We start from the raw sequence: 11,735 nt of genomic DNA, 5'->3' as shown, positions 1-11,735 counted from the left end.
TCGAGCTGCTGCAGAAGCTGATCTATCCTTAGCACAGGCAATTGTGGATAGTGCTGGGGTCATTGTCCAGAGTTCTGATTTGACAGTATGCTATGATGAAAGAGGTAAGTAATAATTAATTCACGTTGCATTCAAATATTTAGTATTTACTATGATTTGAATAAAATCATAAATAAAAAATATATATGTTATATAATATGATTTAGTTAGTGTAATTTGAATCTGTCATTAATACAAAGTTGAAGAACTCTGTTGTTTCAATTTCCTTTGATTTTTAAAGTTGAGTGGTGTTTAAGAAATTGGATGTTAAAACGAAAAGGATGCAAACACTTTTGTGCCAAGTCCATGAACCATGTGAGCACTACCAGACTTTTCCCCTTAATTATCTGTGGTCCATGTATCATGTGACACCCTCCTTTATTGTGAATTATGGTGGTTGAATACATTGTACTTTTTGCTGAAAACTCGGTAGCCTAAGACTCATATTCCCCATAGTCAGGATAACAGCGCATTTACGCTATCACAAGATCTCAACCATCCGATCTTAATCACACAACTTGAATTTTGGGTTTTGCAAAATAGGTCCAAAACGCAAAATTGGAACATGCTCTGTCCAATCCCGATCAGATGGTTCAGATCTACAATAATGTGATTGCAAACAATCTATTTCTTAGTGGCCCCACCATTACCTTTCTCACCCTAGCTACAACATAATTGCTTCTTTTGAAGGGTCTTTAAGATTCTTTTACAAACTGCAAACAGGCTTTTGAAAAGTATATTACAGGAAAGTACTGTAAAAGAGGTAAAACTAGCTTGGCATGATGAGAGTGAAACTAATGAATCAAAATTATCTGCAATTTGTGGAATTTGGAAATGCCCCGAACCCAAATCTTCTATATACGGCTTTACCGTGAAGCCGACGCTCTCTTAATCTAACTGTTTACAGCCAGCTGCACTGTAAAACCAATTTTAGAGGATCCAATTTAAAATACTTGACTTAGTTCATGGAAATCAATGCTCAGAAATTGTACCATTGCACCTTGTGATGTTAATTTGTTGCAGTATTTATCTCCATCAATGTTTTTTCTTGTTCTGATTCTTGCTGCAATATTTACAGGCGCGAAGTACGAGCTACCCAAGTACGTTTTGAGCGAGCCAACTAACCTGATTCAAGACAGTTAAATAACAAGGAGTAAATATAGTAACATTCATGGGAAGCATATTGTAAATCATGTATATTTTTATCTCATTGATTTGGTAACTTTCATAGGGTAGCAACTTTTTGCATTTCCAACTGTATTCACCTTTGAAATCTACCTTATATATGTTTCCTCAATCAACTGAACAAGAAATTATGTCTGTTCTGAATCAGATGATGACAAGTATCATCACTCTTTGGCAAATATAAACTCAATTGTGTAACTTCCTTTTCAGATGAGTAAAGTGCAATAAGATAATGACTCAACATTTTTTTTATTTGTGTTTCATAAAAAAACACTTATAGGACAACCTTTACAACTATATTTTTATCTCAAAATTTTGTTTGTAAGATACTTGTTCACATGGCTTAAGACATAAGGCTCGTGAAGCATCAAAAAAATGTTTCATCTATGCCTTTTAAATATGCTTCTAAAAAACTATGAATCTTATGATTTATTAAGCATACTAAAATCTTTCATGTATGCATTTTAAGCTTCATTTAGTTCACTCATAAGAGCTTTACACTTGCACCAATAATTCAACTGTTGGCCCTTTTTCATTGCTACATTTTAAATCTTTTATGTTGATCAATTTTATGGTTGTGATTTGCTCGAAAAAATCACTCCAATAGTGATTTCTTATAAAGGTACCTGTTAACATGACCATTAAAATTACAAACTTTAGAATCATTGAAGAACCCTAAAGATTCTACACATGTTTGATTTTTAATTTAATATTGCAATCTTATTCATTTGTATAATAAATTTTTAGGATAATTTCACATGTTTAAGTAAGACACAAAAACCAAAACTTCATTACGAGATATAAAATTACAATTACACTTGTTTAAATACAATTTGTATTAGTATGTCATGTTCAAGAGATGTCTATGATGGGTCATTATTATAGATGTTCACAAAAGACATTTATTTTTAATCTTCATCGTTACCTATATTCTAGCATTAAATTTGTCATGACAATTTTTTCTCTCTTAGTTTCCTTTCCTTTTTCCAACTCTTGTGCTGCTCCTTCGAATCACCAAACCACTTTATCACACAATTTATAATAAAAATGACTCATTTTTCATTGTACATAGTAATTGATAAGTACAACAATTCATGTAGATGATACATTCAAGTCATAAACAAATTATGAGAGAAAGATATGAGGTGCATAAGAAAATACATTAGAACTATATATAATTTAGAAATAATGGTATCTCAATTCTATAATTATGCAGTTGGATAAGATGCTTGCATTGCAATGCCACAAAGTCCTTCTAAAGCATCCACACCCCTTTGCATCCTAATGTACCCTTCTTCACCCCATTTAATTCCCCATGAGTTCTTAACCAACCAATATTCAATCTCATCTTCACTAACACCATAACCTACAACAGCAACACCATGATCCAACTCGGTTCCACAAGAACCAGTAAACACACCACTTGAGTAAAATTGAAAGTCAGAGCCACTAGCATCAATAGCTACAGAAATTGGTTGATTAGCCACAGCTTTTTGTAGTGCTAGCTCATCATTAGCAGGGACATCCTCATATCCAGAAATGGTAGCAACATGATTGCCTTCTTCATTTGTATTGCATGTTCCATCAACACCTTGATAAGGATATTCAGCTTCAGTGTTTAGTCCATTATTTTGAATGATGAATTTGAAAGCATCATCCATAAGTCCACCCTCACAACCTTGGTCTTCACCACTTGTGTCACAATCAACAAGTTCTTGTTCTGATAAAGAGACTAAATTTCCTGTACTCAACTTATGAATTCCTTCCGTTGATGCAACAGCAGAAAACGCCCAACAACATCCTAAAAAAAATAAATCATAACAACATTGATTTTTTTATATTTTAAATTAACATAAACATTTGAAATTGTTTCATATCTCAAAACTATCATTAAGTCCTAAAATGCTACTAGTTGGACCACAATGGCTTAATTTTTTATAATTGAGGGGCTATTAAAATTACTTAAAGAAAAATATTAAGAAACCAAAACCACACATAACATTAATTAAAAGGATAACAAATGTAACTAAATCTCAATGATTAGATAAAAACTTACCACATTGACCTTGATCTTTCACAGGTGTCACTGCTCCTTCTAGTCTCCAATCCACTGTGGATGGTACTGCACTCACATTGTGGTACTTAAAAGTAGTTGTCTTTGTGCTTGAGCCATCTAAATAAGCATTGAATTTGTTTCTAGATGCTACAAACTCATGGTTGGTGAGATCAGCAAATTCATTAATACCTAGTTTGTAAGATTTATTTCCAACACTGTTGGAAACTTCAATGTAATTCACATTTTCCTTAAATATTCCAAAACGTTTTTCCCTTTCTTTTGCATTCTTGTAAACTTTTCCATATTGTCCCATCCATTGTTCATGCCTCTCATGCATAGAGTCATCTTGTAGATTGCGAGACGTGGCTTGAAAAGCCCACAATCCCAAGCAAAGAACAAATGTGAATGAAAAATAATGCATTTGATTATTGGTAACCATGTGACAATAATGAGAACAAACAAAGTTGATTAATTAGTAGATGAATGTGAGAATGAAGTGTTGTGAATTTACAAAGATTTTTTCTTGTACTTATAGGCAAGTTAAGGTTGAATTGAATTTTACATTAGTTAATCTTTTAGTGTTCAAAACAACGTTCTTTTCTACGTACATGTGAGGATGTTTTGAATAAGATCCTTGTGCAAAGCGTAACGCGAAGGATTTTTGTTTTTGTTAATATAAAATTGGAAGGAATATCATAATCAAAACACTTTTTGTTTCACGGCAACTAAGCATAGTTGAATAAACAAATAGTTAAGGAGATTAAGATAATTGTAAATATCTTTTACTGTTATTACAATATATTCAAATCAATTACGGCTCACATATATAGTAGGACCGTGTCTCATACTTGTTGTGATTTATAGTTTAAGTGTAAATTTCATTATAAATTATTAATGAAGTTGATGGGTCTCCATGACCTTACACAAATTATTTGTCTATTTTAATCTAATATTTTTTTTATAAAAATAAAATAAAAATTACAACATATATTTAATATAAACTTATTATACAATTTTTAATGGGTTACAACTTTTTTTAAGTATGAAAAGAAAATTTTAGACGATTGCTCTTCTTCTTTCAGTATTTTCCGATTCAATAGTAAGAAACGTCTCTTTGATAATAAAAAATTAATTATTGCTCTTCTTCTTCTTCTTCTCTCAGTATTCTCCGATTCAATTCGATAGTAAAAAAACGTCGCTTTAATAATAAAAAATAAAATTAATGAACTTATCGGAAGTTTCAATCAAATAACATTTTTTACATAGTTTAAATAATCATTGACCATCAATTTTTAATTAGTCTTAATTGTGGACCTATATCTTGTCTCAACTCTCAACAAGGCTCCAACGTAAATTTGAGGTATAGTTGGACTAAATGAGTGTATTTAGAGAAGATAAAACTAGAGACAATATAATTTAGAAAATAATTTTATTAAACTAATGTGCAAAAGTTTTACAACTACATTTTAATCATATCTCACTATATTTCACTTTTAGTCTATATAAATTTTTTTCATGCATTTTATTACTTATAAATATCACATTTTTCAATTTTAGTCATCACCGTAGACACTAAAATTGAAAACAATAATGTTTGTAAGGTCCAAAAAGTGCAACAAAAATTTAGTTAGACTAAAAGTGAAATTCATTAATTTTATAGGAACTACAAAACTATTTAATCTTATTGTAAATGTATATAATATTTTAAGGTTTAACTGCAGTTTTAATTCTTTTTTTTTTTTTACCAATCAACTAAATTGGTACATCTACTTTAATTTCCAACCATTTTGGTCCCTCCTCTAAATTGGTACATCTCAATTAACTGCTGAAATCACCTACTACAATTTGTATCATATGCTCTATAGAGTTTACTCTCATCACACCACAACGAAGAGAGACACAAAAATAATTGATGTGAGAGATAGAGTGGAGGAAAGTGGAAACAGCCCTTGTACAAGAAGAAAAAAAGAAAATCATAACACATTCAACTATCTGGAATGCAGATTACAAGAAACACTCAAAACTAAAATAGAACTAGATCTATATAATGCATAATCTTCAGTCACAAAGGAAGTACCATTGATGAATTATCCTGCTAGAAGCAATGTCCCGGGAATATTGTAATTCTTTTGTGATGATGGTTTCATACTCTCTTGAAAAATGAAAGAATATTGCCCTGTTTGGGATCCTTTGAGTTTGCTGCTTTCTTGCTTCCTCCTTTTCCAGTAGTATTTGATGTAGCTGCTGGCTTCTTAGTTGCCTGTGCACTGGAAATGCAAGGAATTATAGTTAGTCTTCAATAACCGTCAACCTTAAAACTTGCCATAGATCAGCAAACTTTTTTATGAAGTATTGAAATGTTTCCAAATTTCCATTCATTCAGTTCAAATGTATGGATGATAACGAAGGATAATACTAACCTGTTGACAGCATTGGTAGATGCAGTATTGTCTGCTTTCTTTGCTGGAACTGTATCAGCTTTCTTTGCTGTCACCGTGTCAGCTTTCTTTGCCTCTGTCTCCTCCCCCTCCCAGACTACTTCAGTTACTGAAGAATAAACATAACTAAGAGACAAATACAAATATATAATATAAAAGATTATAGCTAATGAATTTTTTTGATAAGGATCACCCAAAAATCATGCATATATAGCTGAAATTTTCATAAAGAACTAGGTTCAAAACATAAGTGCAAAATTAACATATTATAGTCAGTCATATGTAAAGTTTTTAACTTTTATGCTACAAGGGAAAAAAGAACATGGTGAGTTGATACAATGCATTTAAGTATATACCTTCTCTTCCTCGTTCATCAATCCTTGTCTTCATCACTTTTCGCCTCTTAGGTGAACCTGGAGTTGCCTTTTTTACACTATCCTTATTTACACAAATTTCCGGAGTACTACTCTGCAACTTATCAGTAGATGATTTCCCAGTATTTGTGCACTTGTTGATAACTGATAAATCTTCTCTTGGTGGTTGGAAAACTTTTTTCTCAGTTGCTCTCTCTTCCTTAACCATTGATTTATTTTCTATCGGCACATCGAAATTCAAAGTGGCTTTCTCTGAAAACTCCATGTCATTTTGCCTGGAATCTTGAGATGACTGTTTACTAGGGACATCAGGTGATGCTAAATTTACAACAACTTCATCTTCGTCTTCATCTGAGAAATCAAAGACAACCCTCCTTTTCCTATTGGATGATCTTCTTAAGGTGACACCTTGATTATCATCATCACCACTGTCACCCTCTTCTGCTTCATGAGGACAAGCTTGTGCATTTTCAGTAGCTTCTAAAAAAATTAATTGTGTCAGTAAAAATAAGGAGATGCAATGTTACATAACAACCTATTTAATTGTAGTAGGTAAAATCATACAAAAGAATCTGAAAATCTAAAAATAAAACATTCAATAAACTGGAATGGAAACAAACCAGCAGGATTTGTAATCATGTTGCTATTTTCGGCTGGCACAGAGCAAGGCTTGGGTTTTGCAGATGGACGAGCCCAAAAGCTTGCCAACGAATTTCCAGTAGCAGAGCCACTTTTATCAGCTTGTATTTTCTTTTTGCCTGTGGGCAAGGGAAGGGGCTTTTCTTTCTCTGCAGTAGGTTTATTGATGTTAACATGAACTCCTGTATTCCCTGTACCGTTGCTTTCACTCTTGACATCTTTCACCATATTCTGTGGTTTGAGATCAACTTTAGCAATAGAATTGTGAACTGTGTTTTTTGGAGGCTGGGGAATGATGTTACTCTTTGTTGGTGCCAAGCCAGCTACAGTTTTGATTTGTGGAGTGGTAGAAACTGCCGTTTGACCATCCACATTCCTTTGTACAGATGAATTAGATATCCCACAGAACCTGAGAAATATGCTAGTTAGTTTCCAGGAAACCCCATGCACATATATATAAACGAAAACATCATATCTCATATAAAGACAAGTATACGACAACAATGCATGAACGATAATTCAGAGTTAAAAGCAGCTGGAAGTAAAAGAAAATTATAATCATTTTCACTTACCACATTTTTCAATTTATGAAGTTATTGTGGAAATTAAACCTTACAACAGAAAACAGGTACTGACAACGGATTGAGATATTAGATTGATTATTTGGACCAACTTATTGCATAATGATGCAATGAGTTAAACACTGTAAAATCAAATCACCACTTTTGTTCTGGCTACAAAACTCACCTGATTTTAATATCAAAGACTCTCCAATTCATAATAAGCATTATCAGAACCACTAAACAAAACAAAACACAAAAAAAGAAAACCTTTTTCCCTAATTTTTAAAGCAACTTGTTTTCATCTCTCTTTTTTAAATGTTCTTTGCTATTACTTATTCTTGACAGATGCATCACATTATCACACCATGCTATCTTTTACCTTTTCCTAGCAAAATAGAAACCAAGATCATATCACATTATATACATTCTACATTTTTAGCACAAGGGGTGGGAAAGGGGTCTTCCAGCGAACCTGAAACATACCCCAAAGCAATGGAAAGACTTGGTTGAGAGTCCAATGCCATTATTTATTTATGAACACTAAGTTGGAGCTCCATCATTCCAATAGTTGAGAGCATATTTAAAAAGCAGAAGATGGAAGGATCTTAGTTTGGTTTCAATTCATGAATTTTCACTAATTGAACTTCTTTTGGTTCTGAAAAGAAATATAATTAGGGAGAGAAATGGCAAGGTTTTGGAACAAGTAATAGTGATTAATTGGTCACTGGGAACAATTTGAGTCCATGTATCATTGGGAAATTATTATATAGTCAGATCATACAAAAAATAGTTTAATTTTTAATTATTGTTCTTTGTAAAGTAAAATCTATGTAGTTTTTTATATACATGAATATATGAGGTGCTGATGGCTTAGTACTCAGACTAAAGCAATTCACAGAAACCATTCCAATTTTTTTTTGGTCTCTTATCAAGTGTACAGAAAAGACAAGTGCTGTAACCCTCATTGGCAAAGAGAACCAAAAAGAAAATTTGCCAGTTCAATATGAGTGACACCAAGTCAGCTGGTACAATTTTGATAAAGCAATCAGACTACTTCACGAAGAAAGCATTCCCATTAACATGAAGACTTGTTTGAGGGACAACCAATAGACAAAACCGAATGCATATATACTAATGCTATATTCACATTCATTACCAAAAATAAAATATACTACATACATATTCCGAAGACATGACACCTACCTATTGTCTCTCAAACAATTATCAACCGAGGCAGGCTGCTTGAAGAGCTCTTCTGCTTGAATGAATTCTGCATTCCAAAGCACAGCTGGATCCTTTGGAATGCTGGTTTGCACACTATATACCTGGACTGAGCAACTCCCATCAAACTCTTGCTGTGCTTCTGCATAAAAAACGGGAATTGGTTTCAAGTTACTTACTCCTACTTCCTAATATTTGCAGGCCACTCCAGAGTAACAGTATATTTTTCTCATAACTCATTCACCAACAATGTTTCCAAAAATGTTAACTGAACAGCTTAACCGAGTTTTCAGGATAAGCAGTTCTTTGAATAGAGACAACACTAACCATACAAAACTGGTGGGTCAGAGAATCACTAAATTGATTCATGTCCTGGTTTCAGCTAGGAGAATTAAGCAACACAAATGACTTCAGTTTTGTAGAAAAAGATGCCTAACGAAAATCAACACTTCAATTGAAAAATAACATCCATCGGTTATGTTTTTATAGCCTGGCCCTAAAAGCTTGAGACTCAAACAAGCATATACTAAACAGACAAAACTATGAATAATACACACCAGGTTTATGCAATAAGAATTTAAGGTATTGAGCAAAAGAATTATATCATATCAAATAAAAATATCTTACAGCAAAGGTTTTAGTAGTAGAAAAAACTATCAGTAACGGTCTGCTTGGGAGAGAGATTTTGTAGGGGAGGGGAAGGGAGGGCTTGATTTTCTTTTTGAAATTAAGCATGCTATACAATATTTCTATGAATGAATGAAGTGTGATTGAAATGTTAAGTAACAATATATCACGTCATTCTTTTATTTTTTTTTAAATCTCTAATATATATTAAAATATAAATTTCATCTTCTAAAACCTTCCAAAACCCTCCTCCCAAACAAACGTAAGGGAAAGTTAATTTTCATTTTTCATTGTCTTGTAAATTCATAATCTATGTAGCACTCAAATTAAAAACACTTAAATTTTCTCAAATTATTACTAATATCAATGTGTCAATATTGTGTCTGGTATTTGTGTTAGTGTCAATCATTGATAGCTCATAATTGCCACTACTACTATGATCATTTATTATACTTAAGAAAGATCGTAGTACCTGCAAGCTTTTGTCCAGTAACAAGCCTTATGTGGTAGCTGGGAATAGTACTCTTTAACCAGCCCGACAAAGCATACACCACTTCCAACTCACCCTCATGCTTTTCAACAAATTCATGAAGCAACCTACATGCAACAAATTTTCACTGTTCACATACTCATACCACAGTAAAAAAATCCAGTAATTTTACAAGGCAAAGCATTTTACCCATTTCTAATTTTTTGAAAAAAAAAAAATTAAAAACCATACCTCTTTGCTTCATTGGATGATATGAGATAACTGCGACTCAACCACTTGTACGAAACCTAAAATACAACGCAACACGATTAGAAATCAAACTATTTTTTACGAAATTAAATAAATTTAGGGAATTCGACAAAAACCCTTCGAAATTAAAACCAAGAGGAAAAGTAAGGGGAAAAAATGTTTTTTATTGGGGTAAAATAAGTAGAAGAAAAGTGATTCGCAAATTAGAGTAAATAGTGAAACTGAAGTTGCATAAGTAACAGGAAACATTGGAGTAAAATTGAAGGGGGCGAGGAGAGAGAGAGTGAAATACCACTTGAAGTTGATCGGAGACGAGAGATTCAATCTCTTGAATCAACGATAGGGTTTCGGTTTGCGACATCGGAATAGAACGACGGCGAAAAGAGCGTTTCGGGGTTTTCTTCTTATTACATTCGCTTTGATTTCCCGCCAAGATAAGAAATGGTTCTATTTATAGCTTGTGCAATATTTGCATTTTTTTTATTTTTATGTAAGAGATTAACTTATCAATGTCAAACATTTTTATTTTTAATGATGTATGTTTATGATTCACTTAAAAAGTTTTACATTAATAATATATATAAATTAAATTATTTTTTATTATTAAATAATTATAACAATAATAATAAAAATTTACATAGATTTAAATTTAAATTTGAATTGCATTTTAATTTTAATATTATAAAAATAAATACTTAAAACCAACAAATTGAAAGATTAATCAGTGGTTTGGAAGGAGGTATTGGGATTCAATCCCTACTATTAACATTTGTTTTGCTTGTTACAAATTAAACACTGTCATTTTTTATAAAAAAAAAATCAACTAAAGTGATAATTTTCAATACCATGTCACTCTTTTATCAGTGGATCCAAATTCTCTTGTTAGACAAATTGTCTATAGTATTTAATTTAATTACATTTGTCGAAAAATATTATTTCAACACACAATATTTGATATTATATATATACTATTAATCATATTTATTGGATTAACAATATCGATTTCTGTAATACATATACAAGTTTATGCTATTAATCATTTTTAATATTTTATTAACACTAAAATGTAAATCTTTAACTATTTATTTTATATAGATTTCATTAACTATTAAAATGCAAAACATTAACCACCTTAGAATACTATGATTTTATGGTTAAAAAATATTATAAAATAATTAATGACATATTTTTGTGGTTATTAAAATATATTCAAAATATTATAATGTACATTTTAGTAGTTAATGACATATTCAAAGTAATTAATATCATAAATTTTATTTGTATTACAAAGGAGTTTTTATTTTTGAGAAAAGAAAAAAGAATAAAACATCGTATATATTGTGTTTGTGTCAACTTTAGTATTCCAATAACACAACATATATCTGTTGATGTTACAAATACGTCAAACACACAAAAAAAATGTTACAAAACATGATCTCCAAATATCTCCTACATATCTAATGTTACAAAGAATGGCATGGAATGTCACTATTGAGAAAAGTTCTAGTCCCTTGTAAAAACCTAATAGTCACCATTTGAGCTTGGAAATCCAATCCTTCTCAAGATATCATACAATGCAAGTTCCACCCAAGTTCAGTTTCTCATAAATAGCAAAGTCCATCCTGCACTAAAACACTATTTTTTTTTTCCTATTTCTTTTAACCGAACTATTTTTCATTGACGCCTCTTTCATATGCCAAACCATTCTATGCAAGTTTCTATAATCATTAAGTATTAGAAGTCCTTTTTTTTCTCTCATGTACACAAGTAGTCTTTAAAATTTCACATGCTACAAATAGTCTTCAACATGAAACAGTCCTAAACAATACACATGTTGTTAATAAGCTATTTATT

The 11,735-nt window shown here is 31.5% G+C and overlaps 3 protein-coding genes across 4 annotated transcripts in view; 1 reads left to right on the top strand and 2 right to left on the bottom strand.

Moving 5' to 3' along the window:
* The window catches only part of LOC101492374 (uncharacterized), a 4,471-nt gene extending 3,006 nt beyond the window's left edge, over window positions 1-1,465 (top strand). Inside the window, exons 4-5 of the mRNA XM_004488955.2 lie at window positions 6-104; window positions 1,118-1,465. Coding sequence (XP_004489012.1) covers window positions 6-104; window positions 1,118-1,182 — 164 coding nt within the window. The 3' untranslated portion in view covers window positions 1,183-1,465. The remainder of the gene's footprint in view (window positions 1-5; window positions 105-1,117) is intronic.
* A 794-nt stretch (window positions 1,466-2,259) lies between these two features.
* LOC101492035 (senescence-specific cysteine protease SAG39-like) lies at window positions 2,260-3,802 on the bottom strand. The gene is made up of 2 exons (XM_004488954.4): window positions 3,281-3,802; window positions 2,260-3,025 (listed from the first exon to the last, which is right to left on the bottom strand). Exons 1-2 carry the CDS (start codon window positions 3,717-3,719, stop codon window positions 2,433-2,435), a joined length of 1,032 nt encoding a protein of 343 aa, XP_004489011.1. The 5' UTR covers window positions 3,720-3,802; the 3' UTR covers window positions 2,260-2,432.
* A 1,296-nt stretch (window positions 3,803-5,098) lies between these two features.
* On the bottom strand, window positions 5,099-10,326 carry LOC101491492 (uncharacterized). Of its 2 annotated transcripts, none has more exons than XM_004488953.4 (8): window positions 10,174-10,326; window positions 9,864-9,919; window positions 9,615-9,739; window positions 8,498-8,657; window positions 6,713-7,140; window positions 6,075-6,569; window positions 5,701-5,827; window positions 5,099-5,547 (listed from the first exon to the last, which is right to left on the bottom strand). In XM_004488953.4, the coding sequence occupies exons 1-8, from the start codon at window positions 10,240-10,242 to the stop codon at window positions 5,424-5,426; spliced, it is 1,584 nt and encodes a 527-aa protein (XP_004489010.1). In that variant the 5' UTR covers window positions 10,243-10,326; the 3' UTR covers window positions 5,099-5,423. The 2 variants fall into 2 exon arrangements, with proteins under 2 accessions (XP_004489010.1, XP_004489009.1); XM_004488952.4 differs by having other exon boundaries at window positions 5,177-5,547; window positions 6,075-6,572.
* Between the last annotated feature and the right edge of the window lie 1,409 nt (window positions 10,327-11,735).

This window comes from Cicer arietinum, chromosome 1 (genome assembly GCF_000331145.2).
Source record: "Cicer arietinum cultivar CDC Frontier isolate Library 1 chromosome 1, Cicar.CDCFrontier_v2.0, whole genome shotgun sequence".
NCBI classification, from domain to species: domain Eukaryota; kingdom Viridiplantae; phylum Streptophyta; class Magnoliopsida; order Fabales; family Fabaceae; genus Cicer; species Cicer arietinum.
The sequence above is the reverse complement of the archived record's forward strand: the minus strand, read 5'-3'. Positions and strand labels throughout refer to the sequence as shown.